General features: G+C 32.1%; 1 protein-coding gene across 4 annotated transcripts in view; it reads left to right on the top strand.

Annotated features, from left to right (window-relative positions):
• Window positions 1–11,028, top strand: part of LOC111284292 (rho GTPase-activating protein 7-like) — a 30,310-nt gene extending 19,282 nt beyond the window's left edge. Inside the window, exons 20-22 of one of the 4 annotated variants that reach the window (XM_089762051.1) lie at window positions 4,836–4,905; window positions 9,861–10,067; window positions 10,293–11,028. In XM_089762051.1, coding sequence (XP_089618177.1) covers window positions 4,836–4,905; window positions 9,861–10,067; window positions 10,293–10,478 — 463 coding nt within the window. In that variant the 3' untranslated portion in view covers window positions 10,479–11,028. The remainder of the gene's footprint in view (window positions 1–4,835; window positions 4,906–9,860; window positions 10,068–10,292) is intronic. The other 3 variants (XM_089762052.1, XM_089762053.1, XR_016342785.1) reach the window with 3 other exon arrangements.
• The last annotated feature ends 8,251 nt before the right edge of the window (window positions 11,029–19,279 follow it).

Here is a 19,279-nt window from a genome sequence, read left to right as displayed (position 1 = left end):
TATCCCATTGCTAGCATCACTTTGGCAAATCTCCCGAACCAAGCTCTAGGAGACTGTTTAAGGCCATATAAAGCTTTTTTCAGCCTGCATACTTTGTTTGCTTCTAGATGACCTCCAAATCTCGGGGGAACCTTCATATATATTTCTTCTTTCAAATCACCATGTAGAAAAGCATTCTTTACATCAAATTGTTGAAGCTGCCAATTGTAATTTACGGCCAATGATAACAAAATCCTAACTCTATTCATCTTGGCAACTGGAGCAAAGGTTTCCTGGTAATCCACTTCATAGGTTTGAATGTAGCCTTCAGCCACTAACCTGACTTTATACCTTTCAATAGTACCATCTGCCTTGTATTTTACAGTGAAAGCCCATTTACACCCCACTGGATTTTTTCTTTTAGGCAACTCTACCAGTTTTCATGTCTGATTTTTTTCTAAGGCCTTCATTTTATTTTCATGGCCTGCCTCCATTTCTCACTGGATAATGCCTCGGATAATGTAGTTAATGCAGTTGGAACAGAAATAGTGTTTAGGCTCACAAGAAAATTTTTGTGGGATTGTGAGAATTTTTCAAATGACACAAAATTAGAGATTGGGTATAGTGGATGCTTGGTACATTCTCTGGTTTCTTTCCTAATGGCAATTGGCAGATCATAATCACTAGTTATAGTTTTAAGAGATTCATGCTCATTTTGAGAAACAAAGTCAAAAACTGTAGTTACTTCATTTTCAGAGTTAGGATCAGGTTCTTGGACTGACACTGGTTCAGGATCTGAAACTTTCCTTTTTGAGTATACCTATAATTCCTTCATAGAACCAAGAACAATATTATCCTTTGTCACATCTTCCGCATTTGGAATGGGTTCAGACTCAAATTCAGTGTTTGACTTGGGCTCAGCAGAAATAGGTTTCGACTCAGAAGAATTGATGGGTGTAAATGTTGAAGAATGGGGCAAATCAAGCAAAAAGAAGTCTTTATCCTTATCTTCCATGAATGAAGTCTCCCCCTGAAGATAAGGTTGAGTAAAAAATGGTTTATTTTCTTCAAAAGTGACACCTGCAGACATATAAAATTTTTTAGTAGGAGGATGATAGCACTTATATCCTTTTTGAGTTGAAGAATACCCCATAAAAATACACTTAATTGCTCTTGGATCCAACTTTCTCCTGTTATGACTGTGAACATAAACAAATGATGTACAACCAAATATCCTAGGTGTGAGATTGTTTGTGGTATTGAGGTTGGGATAAAATTGTGAGAGTAGTTTCATAGGAGTTTTAAATCCCAAAACCCTTGAAGGTAACCTATTTATAATATGTGTGGCAGTGAGAACAACTTTCCCCCAGTAAAATTTAGGTACATTTGCTTGAAAAAGAAAGGCTCGGGTTGTGGCTAGTAAATGGCTGTTTTTCCTCTCTATCACTCCATTCTGCAGTGGAGTATTAACATAAGATGACTCATGGATAATCCTCTCTTTTTGGAAATAGGTAGATAGACTCTGGTTGAAGTAGTCTCTTGCATTATCAGACCTAAATCTCTTGATTCTTACTCCAAATTGATTTTGGATCATGTTTTGGAAGCTTAAAAACACACTATTCACATCTGATTTGGATTTAAGTAAAAAAAACCCAAGAGATCCTGGTACAATCATCTATGAATGAAACAAATCATCTCGCACCAGAAATATTAAGAATTGTAGAGGGACCCTAAATGTCATTATGAATCAAGTAAAAGGAAGTAGAACTTCTTTTGTTACTGATTAGAAAAGACACACGTCTATGCTTTGCAAGTTCGCAAACATCACAATGAAAATTTTCAACATTTAATCCTTTGAACAAAGAAGGAAACATTTTTCTCAAGGTTCTAAAAGAAAGATGTCCAAGACGAAAATGATAAAGCCAGATTTTGTCTTTATTGGAAGATTTTTCAGAAAGAAATGACAAAGGTAAACTATTCTTGATACTACTTGTGTTATTTGATGTCTCAAGATAGTATAATCCATCATTTTTCTTAGCAAGTCCAATCATCTTCTCCGAACTCTGGTCCTGAAATTCACATAAGAGGGATAAAAAGTTACTTTGCAATTCATATCTCTGGTAAGTTTTTGTATAGATATTAGATTAGTAGATAATCTAGGAACATGAAGAATATTTTTGAGAACAAACGAGGGATTAACTTGAACATCTCCTAATCCTGTCACTGTGGTAAGTGAACCATCTGCAACAACAATTTTCTTATTACTAGGACATAGGTTATATGTACTAAACTTTTGTAAGGAATGTGTCATGTGGTCTGTGGCTCCTGAGTCAATGACCTAAGAACTCGTAATAAGCTTAACCGAGACATTTAATTAATGAGAACCGAAAGCTTTACCTGAACTAGAAACCTTACCCAAAGAACATACCACAGTAGGCTTTTCAAGGATTTTCAATAAGTTTCTTAGCTTTTCAATCTCTTCCTTGTCGAACTTTCCTTATTTCTGAGACATCTGTAGTACTCCAGTGATTTTTTCAGTTAACATTTCCTCAAATTGAGTGGTAGTGATATCTTTCTTTGAAAGGGTTCGGCAATGAAGGCCTAAATAGGATTCGGCAATGAAGGCTTAAAAAAGTCAGCAATGAAGGCTGAAAATTTTGCTTCCCTAGAAGAGCCTAAGGCTCTGATACCATGTGGAAAAACTAAGAAATAAATTAGTGTGAAAACTGAATGTATGTTGAAAAGCTGCTTATTGAGAATTATACAAGAATCTTAGGTTTATATACAACTAACTAGGGGTTAAACTAGGAAACTAAATCTTCCTAAAAAATTAATCCTATAATTGAGGGATTGTTTATCCTAATTTTAGGGATACAAATACTTAATTCTAGAGATACAAATATAAATATACAGATTACAAAATTACAACCAGCTATAAATAAGTGTTTTCCCACATAGACAATCGAGGAAGAACAAACGAGGGATTAATTTGAATATCTCTTAATCTTACTACTGTAGTAAGTGAACCATTTGCAACAACAATTTTCTTATTACTAAAACACATGGTATGTGTACTAAACTTCTATGAGGAATATGTCATGTAGACTGTGGCTCTTGAGTCAATGACCCAAGAACTCATGATAGGCTTAATGAAGACATTTAATCCATGAGAATCAGAGACTTTACTTGAACTTGAGACCTTACCCAAGTAACATACCTCAGTAGGCTTTTTAAGGGTTTTCAATAGGCTTCTTAGTTTCTCAATCTCTTCTCTATCCGATTTCCTTCACTCCCGAGACTTGTGTAGTGCCCCAGTGATTTTACCAGTTAAAACTTCCTAAAATCGGGTGGTAGTAACAACAGATTCTGTTATCTTTGAGATTTTTATTTTTCTTTGAATTGAAACAAGTTTTAAGATATAACCAGAAATGACTCTTAGCAATGAAGGCTAAAGAAGGGAAAAATAAAATGGCTATGAAGGCCTTAATAGGGTTTGGCTATGAAGGCTTAAAATAAAAGTCAGCAATAAAGACTGAAAATTTTGCTTCCGAAGAAGAGCTTTAGGCTCTAATACCATGCAGAAAATCTAAAAAATAAAACTATGTAAAACTAAGAGTAAAACTGAATCTGTATTGAAAAATTGCTCGAGAATTATATAAGCATCTTAAGTTTATATGCAACTAACTAGTGGATAAACTAGGAAACTAAATCTTCCTAAAACTGATCCTATAATTGAGGGATTGTCTATCCTAATTTTCTGTCCTTAATTCTAGGGATACAAATACTTAATTCTAAAGATACAAATATAAATATATAGATTACAAGATTACAACCAATTGTAAATAAGTGTTTTCCCACACAATTACAAGAATTCGTTTCAGTACTGCATTAAGCTTTCGAATTGCCTTTTGTCAGATGCATTTTTATCTTTGCACATTGCATGAAACCATCATGTGACTTTTTCCCATCCTCTTGGTCCCTTGCATTAGGAGTTATCTTTCAAGCTCCCTCTCCCTCTTGAGGATTCTGAAATCCATCAGTATCATTTTAGCCTAAATATAATATGCATTGATATTGTACTTTTCTGTTGTCATGCTAGAATGCAACAGTTACTCTTCTGCATGATATAGTAACTCAAGACTTGGGCTCCCGCAAGGGACCTTGACAAATATCTTTTAAATACTAAGGTCTTTTGAAGTTCTTTGGTTATTAAGGTAAATTCAAGCCCTTAAGAAGATGAAGTTCTTACATTTTGTCTTGAAAAACAGGCTTTCTTATAGGCGGATTTTGTTGAGTGGAGTGTGGGAGGGGAGACATCTTTTTAGTAGCTTCTGAATCATTAAAGCCAAAAGCCTCAGCTAATTAGGATCGGGTTTGATGTTTGGAAGGGAATGTGGTTGATACCTAATTTAAAAAAACAAAAAAAAAAAAAAACAACAACAACAGCAACAATTGCATCCCATAGAGGAAAGAACTTTTGCTACATTGTTATGAAGAGTTTTTATTGTTTCGCAGTGGTTTACATGAAATATGGTGATTTTGAAGGAATTCTAATGATTGATAATTTGCACATTATTTTATCATTTTTATGCACTTTTTACTAGGCACTCTTTGACTACCCAAAAATGGTAAAGAATAGATGTCTATGAAATTTGTCCGCTAAAGAGTCCATACTTGTTAATTTTTTTTATGCTTGAGGCTGTCAGGATTTAAACCTGATTACTGGAACTAAGAGTCTACTATTCTACAAACAGACGACACGGCTATTAGCCAAACTCATTAATTTTAGTCAACTTTTTCTTCCCTGTGCTTAAATTATATATATATATATATATATATGTATTTTTTGTCTGTAGGAGGTTTCTTCAGCAAGATTTTGACACAACCCTTGCTTTTTGTAATCATGAGAGGAAACAAAGAACAGAGGTATGTCTTCAACATATTTGTTTAAACAATCTATGTATCTTGGTTTATTAAATCGAACTTTAAAATTTCATTAAGGAAAATTTCTAAGAATTTGATCTTGCTGGCTTTCATCATTTTATTATTTTGTTTTTCCTAGTGTTTTTAGAACCAGCCTAGTCCTGTCATTTGACCCAGTTTAATTGGGACATTGAAGGCTGTCCAGGCTCGAAAAGCCCTAAGCCCAAACTGGTTTATAACCTGGTCAAACCCTGATGGTCCACTTCCCTTGAATTATTTAGATGGCCCACTACTAGTTGGGTTTCTTTTCTTTTTGGGCTTTTAATCCAAAAAGGACAAGGAAAGAGGTTTGTTGGTTGGGGCTTTAAGATTTTAGGCCTGAAATGAGAATGTTTTATGGAACAAGATACGAGGAAAAACTAAAAAAGAGCTACAAAAAATGTAGAAAAATAAAAAGGGGGTGATTTTGGAAAATATTAAAATACTAGAAAAGTATCTAACACAATCTCTCAGCTAATTTCCAACCAAAAAACACAAATCCATCTGCCCAAAATAACCGCCAAAGGAGCTGAAATCATATGACCTGAAATCCTAATCAGTCAATGTAATTGACCTAATATTTCAAACAAAAAAAAAAAAAACCCAACATCAGAATGAGGTGAAGCTGCTCTAAACTTTGGGGTGTGTTTTTGCCTGATCAAGATTTGGTGAAAAGTTTGAAGAAAGAGAGGGGTTGGCTGAGGGGAAGAAATAGGAAAGAAAAAGAAAGGAGGAAAGAGAGGAGGCTGCCATTGTGCGTAGTGGCTGTTGTTCAGATGTGATGTGCTCTGACGTAAGAGTGGCGGGAAGAAATCTAGATAGAGAATCCCAAGCTGTGAGAAGGAATCTACAGGGGAAAGAAAGGCTAGAGAGAAAAAAAATTCAGCCCATCTCTGGAAATGAACAGAAGAAGGGTACTGTATGTAAAAGGATGCTGAAATGCACCATGTGTTGGGCACCTGGGTCGGTCAAGCAGTTGACTAATGATCACACCTCTTGGTAGGCAGGCTCTGTACTTGTTAAAAAGTCCCTGGTCTTTTGCTGTGCCTTTAATTTTGTTTTGAGGAGAGAGGCCTAATAGGTATTTTTACAGACACTTGATGCACTTAACATAAAGCTCCTTCAGTTAACTTTCAGCCTTTTCATAACAAGCATAAATTTCGGCCATATGTATTCCACAAGAACTATACCAACTAAGTTCGAGGCTCAAAATCAATACAAACTTATTCTCAAGCAAATAAACAAGAACTAAGTATTATTTTGGACTTTAAATGCATCAAACATTATTATTGAGACCAGAATAAGAGTTCTTACACATAAAGTTTGAAACTTTTCTCACCAAGCACTTACGAAAAAATGCTTTCTTTTTGCTCTAGCATTTCCTCGCTATGTTTTTTGCCTCTGCTTTCTATTCTGTTTCTAGCTACTATGCAACCATTTAGTTTTGTTTTTGTTTACTTTTTACCTATATTTTTACAACCTAAATTGGCTTAAAGCCCACCAATTCAAGTTCAACATATATAAAAACAAAATAGGCCAACTAGAAAAGTTAAATCCAAAGTAAATACCAAACAAAATTGGTTCTGCAATCCCCTTAAACCCATTTTCTATTTGTCATTACCAACATCACCTTCAATCCTCTAAAGACATCAATCTTCACTTGGGTGAAAGATTTGCAAACCAAGTGAACTTCTTTCTTCTCAAATTGCTAATTATTCTGCATCTTGGGTGGTCTGCCATGTTTATACATTGACTCCTCACTAAACTCACTCTCCTGCTTCCAGCTTAACTGCTCTCTTCTCAAATCCGCCATTGCTACTGGTATCACAGGTATCATCATTTGGGTCTTCACCACAAAAATTTACAAAATGGAAGCCCTTACACTTGGATTGCTATTATTTGTTCCATGCATCTAAAAAGCATTGCAAGAGGGGAGTTCCTGTTTTTAAACCTGTATTCACAAAAGGCTGATCAAGTTTGCTCCATGCTAAAATTCTGCAACAGTGAAGACATCACTATGATAGTTGCATCGAATTTATTCCTGGTTATCCTAAGAAACTAGCCTCTTGTGTTTGTTTGTCTTCTTCTATTGCTCAAATATTGCACCTTCCCATCCAGAGGCACAGTGCCCAAACCAATCATCCAATCCAAGCAAGTGTAGTACTCTTTCATTCATACAATTTATAGCCGTCGTTCTCAGATTCAGTTCTATTCACTGAGTTGCAGACTGAGAAAGCATACCACTTTCTATTTTTTGTCTAACTAGCTTATACTTCCTGCCTTACATTGGTGTTCCCTTTTGTAATGTACCAACTGAATTATCCTCTTCATGAAGAAAAAATTCCTTTTCAGCAACTTCTGCCTTTCTTTACATCCTCATTGTCCCCATTGCCCTTCCATGTCTAGGTTGTTTTTTCGTTTTCTTTTCAACTTCTTGGTCTTTTGGTTTCTTTTCCCTTATTTCTTCTGAACTATAATTTTATTGGGTATTTCCTTTGGTTTGTACTTTATGAGTTGGTCCATTTGGTTTATATATATGTTGGACTTGAGTTGGTGGGCCTTAGGCCAATTCTAAGTTACATGGACTCAGGTATGGGTGTCTTATACGAGTACATATCTAAATGTTTGACTTGCTTTTTGCTCAAAATCTTGGACGCGCAGACCCTGCTAAGAAGGATCCAAAAGTATGATATGGACGTTTGGATACCTTATGATAAAATTTCTTTTCATTTTCCCTTGATGAAAAAACGAAAATTAATGTTCTCTTAAACCATTTTTCATCAATCAAATTCATTTTTTTTACTTATTAATAATTTTGTTCCATAAAAGATTAATTAGATCGTTTGTTTTAATAATCTCAAACCCATAAAATCAAGAATCGGGCAAGCCCAAAACATAATTACTCTGCTTTTAGACTGAACTAAGACATTAGCCTTTTTAACCCTAATTTGAAGAAGGCTTATTGGATGGGCCAAGGTGTTAATTCCTCTGTTAAGCTCAAATTGTAATAAAAACAAAAGCCCTAACAAAAGCCCCATTAGCTACAATATCTCGTCTTCTTTTGTCTGACCAGCCTCAGCAAAAGACTTGAATTCCCTTCCACCCTCCACCCTCTCCCTTTCTTTTTATTCTCCCATAGTTGCTGCAGCTAGCCAAAGAGAGGAGGCGTGTCTGTACTTCCAATACTGCGTCAGGCACATATATTTTACCTGCATCTGTGTCATGTTGATACCAGAATGATGATCTAAGAGAGGGCCTATTTAGAGTGTAAGTAGAGAAGTAAAAACAAAAACAAGGCTTATAATGGCTATGTACTGGCTGGAAACAGAACAGAAAGCCTAGGCAGAAAAAGTAGTAAAGAAAAAATAGAGCAAAAAGAGAGCTTTTTGAGTGAGTGCTTGTGATGAGAAAATCTTTGAATTTTATGTGTAAGAACTCTTATTCTAGTCTCCATGATGATGTTTGATGCATTTTAAAGTCCAAAAATCAGATTTATAATCTTGTTTGTTCGCATGGGTACAACTCATGCTTGGTAATTAGTTTGTGTTGATTTTGAGCCTTAATTTAGTTGATTGAAGATAGTTTTGTGGAATATATTTTCAGGAATTTATGCTTGTTATTGTGGTGATAATTGTGACTTTGGTGGATTATGAGAATGTTGAAATTTATTTTGTTTGAAGAAGCTTTATGTTATGTGCACATAGTGTTTGTGAAATGTCTCTTAGGCCTCTCCCTTATTTGTTTTCTTGAAAATGGTCATCAACTTTTGCTTGTCCTTTTCCCTTTACATTTATGTCTATCTTAATATTTCTCCTTAATTACTGTCGTAATGCTGAATGAGCCAATAATGCCGAATTGCACAGGTGTTGTACATGAATGCCTGTATTCTCATCTTAGGTAGGATACCCCTTTATGTAGGAGAATATACAATAAACAAATCAAAGCAACTCATAAGTATATTATAATCCAGTTAAATAGTTTGAACATATGTAGTAACCCATTAATACCTCATATATTGCTGATGCTTTAGAAAACTAAGTGGCTCCAAATTGTGATATCTTAGAAGTATGGCTAGTCAAGGGCTTTAGTGGTTTTACTATGTTCTGCTGTTTTGAAACATGGCCTTAGGTTGATGCACATAAGTAGCATGAAATAAATTCTCTCGTGGTGTCTTTGTAAACCTAATGTTATTATAATTTTCTTTGCCTACATTGACAAATTTGTTAATTCAATTTGAATTTTTTAAAAATCCTTTTTGAGGAGCCATCTATAAACCAAACGCCTACAAACAAAGAAACTAGCTCCGCTGCCCTGTGTATTCTTGTGCCATTTGCCCACTTAACCAAACTTGTAGCATGTGCTAAGTGATTACATCCTCTTAAGGAAAGTTATGTGCAGATTGTCCATTTTTGTTTCCTTAATTGGGTCAATTCCCTTCGTTTTGTGTGGTTTTTTCAACAGATTTTTTACTGTTGGAGGATACCTAAGTGGAGGGAATGAATTTCTAGATTGTATGGTTTTTCAAGTTTTGGAACATGCCAAAAAAGGCAAAGTAACCATCCAGAGGAATTTCACAAATATCCAAGTATGCTCTATTGAGTACTTGTTATAAATCAGTGAGCCATTCGCTCCAGAGAAACGTCCTTTGCATATGAAATTGACTGATGTTTATTCTGCCTTCCTGATGCCATAAATCATTGGTAATGACGACTAAAGTAAATTGATGATGAGCACCGATCAGTTAATGCTTTTAATTTTTCTGCATCAATTCCTCTCAAGCTGATACTCTCCCATTTGAACTTATTCTTTTTTTCTTTATCCTGCAAATTATGTCTTCTTTTTTGTTCTCTTCTTTCAGATATTCATTTTCATTCCTCCTTTTATCCACTCTAAATATGCCTTTTTAAAACTATCTGCAGGAGAGTTTGTCAGGGCCAGACTGGAGGAATGTTAAAGGACAGGGATTGGCAGTTGGCAACAGCAGCAGGCAGCCTACTCGAAAGCAATTTATGGATTTGACAAGCTCGAGTGACTCAAAAAGTACTGAGGTATCAGCAAATATGTCTGTGGATGAGCTTTGTGTTGTTGATTCTGCCTCTATCCCATCCGCTTCAAGAGCAGTAGAGGTAAGACTGTTTGCCTGTTTCTATTCTGCAGGTGACCGAGATTATTTCCTTCTTTTTTTTTTTCTTTCAGTCTTGGCCACTGAAAGATGTGCATCAGAATCTAATTATGCGAAACTTGACTATCACTTGAAACCTTCTAACTGGCAGATCAGCGAACTCTTACCTGAGTAATTCTTGGATGAAATAGTTAGTAGATACTGATACTGATGCTGTTGTCAAATGCAGGTAATTGATTATCCAAGACATCCATCAGCAGCAACTTCTGCTCTGGTAGAATTAACAACCCGTCTTGATTTTTTCAAGGAGAGGCGTTCCCAACTAATGGAACAGCTCCACAACCTTGATCTGAACTATGGCGCATCCTCTCAGGATTTTGTATACAGACCATCGACATCACCCCCATGGAACTAACCGGGAATGGAATATAGTGAATCTGGAGGAACAATGTTTGTCTTGACGTACATCCTAAATTGTTGCTTATAAATTTATTTCTTTTCTTTTCCTTTTTTTTTGGGGGGGGGGGGGGGGGGGGGTTGTGAGAAGTGATTGAAGTTGTAACCATGTTGTAATTTTTGTCAGACATTGTAAAGAAAACCAGTGATACTGTCAATATCAGGTGGAGCTTGGAGGTATGTATTTGAACGAATGTCATTGAAGAGAAACTCTTTTCATTTTGTGCACGATATCGTATGATCATCTCTGCACTGCTAATATATAAAGTGATTGAAGGTCTATTTGGGAGGTGGAGCTCTGCATGGGAAGGTGCGTTTTATGGCTTAGAATGCTAAGGGCACACACATCAACAGGCCTTTGGACAGTTGAGCTCTTAAAGAACATTAATTGAAGTCAATGATTATGAGATATTAAACTTATTCTTTGAAGATTTATTTGTTTGTAATCATTATTGGATCACAAAAAAATTAGTAAGCCTATTTGCAATTCAGCATTCAACGTACAAAAATATTCCATAGAAATATTTTTAATAACTTAAGAAAAAAAGAAAGATATATTAGTTTAAAACACCAATTGTTGCAAAAAAAAACTCTTAAGACAAAAGCAAGTACTTCATAGATTAAGAGAGCAAAAAGCTTGTAAGCTTTTAGAGGAAAACTTTATTTTTATACAGCTAAAACTTATATATGGCTAATATCAATATGCTTTACAACATCTTATAAAAAATCCTCAAATTTCTCTATGCTCAGGTCATTAAGTGATTTTAGAAGTCATTAATATAAAGGTAAAGTCTCAAATAGAGGTCCACTTCAATCCCCACGCACATGGTTGTACACACAAGTTATGTTAACCAAAATGTAATAGCAGTATCTATATATATATATATACATCTACTGTCCTTTAATCTAAAGTGGGCCTAGGCTTTTTTGTTTTGTTTTCCTTTCTGCCAGACATCACCTATCTTCTATCGCTTCTTTTGATCTAGCTTATAAATTTCACTTGAACTCGAGCATGTCTAAAATGTCGTGCCAAAAATACCTCAAAATAATTAGGTCAATAATTAAACTTATAAACCAAACTGCAATAAATGATTATAAAATAAAGCTTAATAATTTTAGTAAATTACGTGTATTCATCAGGGTGTGAATGTGAACATAATAACAACAACATCCATCTAAATCTAGTGTGTCTGGCATTCACACCATAATGCCAAACTAAGGCTAAATATGCCAAATAAAATTTACTTGAGCTACAATGTATCGTTTAAGGTTAACCGAAGTTTCACGAAGTGGCATACCTTCTCTTTAAGCTCTTTACTTTCTGACAACCACGCATGACACGTAAAGATATCAATTTACCTCCTTGTAAGTATCTGCCAACTAACATAACAATTAGAAAAAGTAGATGCATCAGCACCTAAACTTCTACAATTGCATTTTAGTGATGAAAATCTATGGTTAAATAAGGCTTCAATTGGAGGATTATTTGTATAATTTGGAAAGTAATTTCTTAAAAAGATATAAATACTATTGCTTTGGGGAAAGGGGGTTGTCCTTTTATTAGAAAATTAATACCATAAGCTTCTTACAATAACAAATAGGAACCACAATAGTTCAGTGCCTAAGCGGGAAAATAAACCACAGGGATCAAAATTTAATTCACCCAACACTAACTCTTATGGACAATAGATTTATACCCTCATTCTTGAATGATAAACAATTATTTTAAATGGATACGTAAAATACCTCAATTATATCATGTGGAAGGCTTATTAAGCATATAAGAAAATTTAAACCAAACTATGCAAGTTGTATGTAAACAGGTCATTTAGCATGTAAGAGTTGGCAAAGGTAAATGAAAATTAAAGTAGATTTGTTAAATACAAAGAGAAGATTCAACTTTTTGCATTAAAAAAATATATTGCTTTTTGAGTTGAAGTTAACTTCTTTTGTAGTAAACAAAAAGATCATAACAAATTGTCAAGTAAAAACTCGAAAATTTTAAGAGCTATCAACTTCAAGAGTAGAAAAATTACTCTATAAAAGGCATGTCCTTTGTATTTTGCACTTTTAATTTAGTTACAAAAGTGATCGTATCTGTTAACATTCTATTAACCTTAATAACATCTAGAAAGTCTCCTTTGTATTTGCTTGATACAATCTTAGGACTTCCAAATGAAAGGTTCAGAATATGAGATACAAACAACTACAAGACCAAAAAAGAGTAAAAGATAGTATATTTGGACAAGCATATAAAAGCACTTCATAGCAAATAAATAGTAAAACTGAGACAAACATATAGTAGCTAATATATTTGACATTAAGGGTTAGCAAGGAAATTTGCAAACAGCTCTGATGTACCTTATCATAACATATAAATCTGTAGACCTACCACTAGATATGGATTAAAGGGAGTCACCATCAATTTTTTTGTTGAAGTATGATTGGCCACCTAATCGAATCTGCCCTATTTAAAGAAGAGTCTTAAGATTGACTTAGGTATATTTAAATAGTAGATTCTAATCCACACAACCAGATTTTAGGTTCAATAGTATGGTTACGTATAAAGAAAGTTATACCACCTCACAATGGCCATCCAAAAGATAATACTAGTTTGATTTCAAATTATTCAAGCCTTAAACATGTTTATAATTTATCAAAATATTTATTATAGAAAATTGATTTTAAGATTACTTCAATAGTTTGGTAGTAATTTAAGATAATTTTCTCACTTTAGGAGTATTCATGGAGACTAATGTCTCACTCTGAAGATGCTTCATCATTGGATTTATTAATGTATTTTACTCAAAAAATAATTAGTAAAGTCCTCCAATAATTTGATAAGATTTATTTTGATGCAGATCCCTAATAGTTTGGTAAGATTTTATTGTAAAAATATTTATAAAATTTTATTTTTGAGAAAATTCATAAAATCTTCCAATAGTTTGATAAGATTTAACTTAAGATGCAATCCTCAAATAGTTTAGTAGGATAAAATATAAAACTTTATTAAAAAATTAATTTTCTTTTGAAAATTGATTTATGAAATTTTTCAATAATTTAGTAGAATCTATAAATTTTAAACTTATGAAAAATCCTCTAATAGTTTGGTAAGATTTATGAAATTATTTAAAAAGAGAAATTTTCATTTTTAAAAAATTTTTAGGTTGTTTTCCAAAGATAAAATACTAAAATGGAATTTTACAAATTATTTAATAAATAATAAATTACTTAATTTAAAAAAAATCAACAAAGTAAAATAAAAAAACTTAAAAAATAAAATGGTAAAAATAAATATCAAACAATAAAAATAAAAATAAAATGAAAAAAGAAAAACTTGTGATTGGATCGGGTCGGACACATAGGTCATACGAGGGTTAATGGGTTGATGCACGGATCTTAAGTTAGTTAAAATAGTGTCGTTTAGCACTGGTATAAAAGCCAACTCCTCAGTCTTTTCTTTAAAAACTCTCGATCTTCTTTCTTTAGCCAAATTTCTCTATGCTTTCTCTTTAAAAAACCCAAGAACAAGTTACCAAAAACTGGTTAATCCATCAGTTTCTAACAAATATCACTAGAATCTTGTTGGAAAATTCAAAGCCCTTTAAAAAATTTAATAGAAAATTCAAACATTTAAATAAAAAACCTAATTTTCTAGAAATTTCCCAAAAATTTTCAAATTTTTTCAAAAATTCAAACTTAAATCCCAGAACTTTTAATCCAAACCTAGAAATTCAACCTCTAAATCCTTAAACCCAAAAATCCAAACCCAGAATCCTAGAAACTCAAATCTAAAATCCTAGAAACATATAACGCTAGAACTTTTTACCCAAAATTTAAAATCCAGAGTCTTTCCTCCAAAAATCAATTTGTCTTTTTTCCAAAAATTCCCTCGTGAATTGTTCTATGATCTTGTGTTGAATTTATAGCGAGCCTAACTTTAAGGCTTAAATAGAACCAATCCAAGCTTGAATCTTGGGATTAGATTCTGCTTAAACATGATTTTAGGCATGTTGTCTAATTGATTTGATTTTAGATTAAAAGTCTTTTGATTATGCAAATCGATTTCCCTTTGTTTCGGTTGATTCCAGATTCAATTTCCTTATTCAATCACAGATTAATAAAAAAAGAAAGCAAATAATAATAATAATAATAATAATAATAATAATAATAATAGTTGACCCTAAACATAGATGGGTGTCTACAGCTGTCTCTCTTTACATATCCCTGATAGACAGGAAAGATATAAAAACCTAGACATTCACTTTGTCCAGGCCCAAAAATCAATAGGCAAAAATGACCAAAACTAAGCCGTAAGTCAAAATGATGATTGGATTGAGCCAAGATCGAAAATGAGTGATTGGGATTAAACCACAAATTAAAGAGATGATCTAGATCTAAGTCGAGATCAAAATGAATGATCGGGTTTGAACCATCGATCAGAAAAAAATGATTTAGACTAAGTTAAGATCGAATGACCAAGATTAAACCATAAGTTAGAAAAATAATCTGGACCGAGCTGAGATTGATCAAACAATCGAGGTTGAGTCATTCGTCAAAAAAATGATCTGGACTAAATCAAAATCAAAACAAGTGATCGGGATCGAACTGTCAGTTAGACACATGATCTAGACTGAGCCGAGATTGAAAGCAAGTGACTGGGATCAAATCTCAAGTCAGAAAGATGATTTGAACTGAGTTAAGATCAAAATAAGTGATCAAGATTGAACCGTAGGTTAGAAAAATAAAATGATCTAGACTAAGTTGAGATCGAAACGAGTGATCGAGATTAAACCGCAAGTCTAAAAAATAAAAGTCAAAATTTTTAGCCTAAAATCCAAAGATTCACAATTTGAAAATTTAAAGATTTGCAAGGTTCCATAACAGAAGTTGAAAGATTCCAATACTCCAAGTTTCGTAAAAGATTCGCAAAGATTTTAAAATTTACAAAAGTCAAGATTCACAAAGGTTTACAAGAATTCTAACTTTTGCAATAATTTTTGTTTCGTAAGAATTTTCAAGTTTGTCAGGATTTGCAAACTGTATTTAAAAATTCACATTCAAAATATTTAAAGTTTTAGATAAACAAATTCATAGATTCATATAAAAAATTTCAATGCTTACTTTCAAAATTCAAAGATTCTTATTCGAAAAATTTTGGGATTCATATTTTAAAAAAGACTCATTTAAACCAAGGCTCTAGAACTTTAGAAGTCCAAAAATAAAAGATCTTCCTCATTCAAGAAATCAAAAGTCAAATATTTTCTTCCAACAAAAACTAACGTCATGCTAATAAAGCAAATGCCTTCTAAATGTAACATTCCAAATTCTCACTAAATGATGCAAATGTAAATGTCATACAATGATTCAAATGTGCTTCACATGCATACCCTAATCATGATGTAAATATGATTATCATGGATTTAACAAAATGCATAATGATACTACATCAATACCATGAAATTACAATTGTGGTAATAAAGTTCTCAAGACTCTACCATTTCATATATTCCTTTTCAGCATTAACGATCTCAAAATACATCTCATCTTTTGATCCATGTTATTTTTTTCATCTGGTCCTAGCTCACAAGTTATGTTAATCAACCTATTATTGTATTCATTACTAAGTCATCCCATTTGTCCTTTTCAAACCACCTCTTCAGGCTTCTTTTAGTTTTTTCATCTTAGATTTCTTTCAAAAGAATGGAAAATCTTTATGAACATTATCATTCATTTATTTATCATCATTCTAATTCATGACAAATATGATGCATTTTCTTGATTCATTCAGGAGATGTACATTTGGTTAAGAATAAAAAAAATGAGTTTTTATTATTAAAAGAAAAAGAAACAGAAAAAGAGAATGGTTAGGAACAACTTAAAGATAAATGAAAGTAAAATATTGTGACTGTGTGAATAGGATATTAACATCCAAAATAATGACTGTTCAGATAATTTTGAACCCCAACTTCATAATTCTTTTTCAAAAACACATTTCATTAATATCTTCGATCTTTTAGCCAATCATCATCTTCATACCTGGGATCCTCACATAAAATTATTCTTCCAAGTTTCCAACTTTACTTAAACTACTATTTCGGGTTTTCAGTTTAAGTATTTCTTTTTTTTCTTTTTTTTATGTTTTTTTTTTCATTTTTTAGTTTTTTTTCCACACCTCTTTCTCATTTTTTTTCATTTTTTTTTCCTTTTTATCCACCAGTGACACTTTGATCAAAATCTTAAACAATTCAATGGCAAATTTACCTTAGTTTAATTTATGATTATTCAATTCGAGTATTCACATTTAATCAAAATGGACTTTTAAAGGACGTAATGTAGGATAGGATAAAGAGTTATAAAAAAAATTGATAAAATAAGCTCAAATTATATTTAAAAGGTTATCAAATTAAGGGTCATTTTTTCATGCAGAGGACCTTGATATTTTACCCTATCAAATTTTTTTTTATTATTTTTCAAAAAAAATTTGAGTACAGCAGGGTTCTGCCCTTGAAATCACTAAAGATAAATAAATTTCTCAAACTTTGTCCCTAATGTAAGGGTGATCCTTAGTTAGGGTTCCTAAAAAAAAATTCAAAAGACTCAAATTGGGTAGCAAAGGATAATTTTACTTTTTATCTTTTTTTTGAAAGATAGAAGAAAGATAGCCATTTCTCATATCAAACATGAATATTCTCAATGAAAAATATTTATTGATCAAGAGCAGACTTGTGAATGAATAATTATAAAGATCATATGTTGCATCACTTTTGAAACTTTTCACTAGATTTATCTTCTTTTTATTCAACAGTCTCAATGAATTAATAATCTTTATCTATCAATCAGATCATCATGAATGATATTTTAAAAATTGAATCCTAAATTATCGTTATGACTATCTGAGCATTCATTATTTAGAATCAAATAATGGATATAGGAAAAAGGTATAAAAATGTAAAAGTAAATAATGGTCATTCATATAAAAAAATGTCATGAAAATGTATTAAATCTATCACTTTTATTAAAATGATGAAAAATAAAATGAAATCTAAGTACATAAAAGAGATCTATATTATCAAAAAATCCTAATATAATAATCAATTTCAATCAACCTTTCTAAAATAATGCCCTTGAAAGCTTGGGCAAAGAGTCTTTATTGATATTCAATTCTCTTGATTCGTTGAAACTCATCGAGCCTGCTTGGATTAAACTTTACACTTTATGCTTGAAAGTAGGGTATGTTTCTATAAAGTGACCCACATTTTCATTATGGTAATTGTATACACCTATTTGTGTTCAAGGTTGATTAGAGTCATTTTTATTTTGAATATTATATAATCTGGTACATTACCATATATTATTATATTATAGTATAACTATTACCATTATTATTATATTATATTATATTTCTATTATTATTATATTATTATTGTTATTATTATTATTACTGTTATTATTTTTTTTATTTTCTTTGTTTTTTTCCTTTTTTTCTTCTAATTTGCCATTGAACGTGAGAACTGAAATTTAGAACTTAATCCACATGGTCAAAAGCTTTAATTTGTAATAAAGGAATTCTTAGTTTTAAATTAGACAAACTACTTAAACCTAGCATAAAATCGAGTTAGGGCAAAATCCAATCCTAGGATTTAAGCCTTGATTGATTCTGTCCACTTTTTAAAAATCCTCTTAAGGATGCTTATAAATTGAACGAAGAATCAAAAGAATAGGGAATTAATGGGAGATGGAGGAAAGTTGGTGAAAATTTTTAATTGTTGCAAAAATTGGTCAGACAGTAGGGTTTTTTTGGGGGTTTTGATTTTTAGGATTCCAGGATTGATTTGAGGTTTCTGGGATTAGATTTAGGTTTCTAGGATTAGGTTGAAGGTTCTGGAAGATTTTTAGAGAGATCTAGAAAAAGCTGGGGAAATTTGGAATTTTTTTGGGATTTTTTGAAAAAAACTGGGTTTTTGGATGAATGTTTGAAGTTTTCGATGAATTTTTCAGCAGAAGGTTGAATTTTTCGATCACATTTCGATCAGTTTTCCAAAAACTGAAAGGGTATGTTTGAAGTTTTCGATGAATTTTTCAGCAGAAGGTTGAATTTTTCGATCACATTTCGATCAGTTTTCCAAAAACTGAAAGGGTTTTTCAGTTTTTGGTTGACGTTTCTAGTGAGTATCATAGGATTTTTAGAGAGAAGGTACAGAAAACTAATCTTAAAAAGAGAGAGAATAAGAGCTTCTGAAGCCTAGAGCGCAAAAGGTGGCTTATATAGTGGTCTAGAATGACATAATTTTGGGACAGCCTAAGATCCGCGCTTCACCCGTTGACTCACACGTCTACCCACGCTCTAACCTGACCTAAATCGCAGGTTTTGCTTTTCTATTTTCATTTTATTTTTTGATTTCATTATTTATTTATTTTATTATCTTATTTATTTATTTTATTTTTAGTTTTTTATTTACTTTTGTTTTTTATTTAATTTTTTTCTTTTTGGAAAACAAAATAAGCAAAGAAAAAATCTTTTCAAATAAGTTTTAAAAAACAAAAAAGAAAAAAAATATTTTCAAATAGGTCCATAGAATCTACCAAACTATTGAAAAATTTTATGAATCATTTTTTCCAAAAAATAATAATAGTGAAAAAATAAAAAAATAATTTTATCCTCAAAACAATTAGAGGATTGCTTCCTAAATTAAGTTTTACCAAACATTGGGAAACTTACAAAAATTTTTATAAATCTTTTTATAATAAAATCTCATC

This window comes from Durio zibethinus, chromosome 6 (assembly GCF_047325235.1).
Source record: "Durio zibethinus cultivar Kanyao isolate XHJ-2024 chromosome 6, ASM4732523v1, whole genome shotgun sequence".
Classification (NCBI taxonomy): Eukaryota; Viridiplantae; Streptophyta; class Magnoliopsida; order Malvales; family Malvaceae; genus Durio; species Durio zibethinus.
The sequence above is the reverse complement of the archived record's forward strand: the minus strand, read 5'-3'. Positions and strand labels throughout refer to the sequence as shown.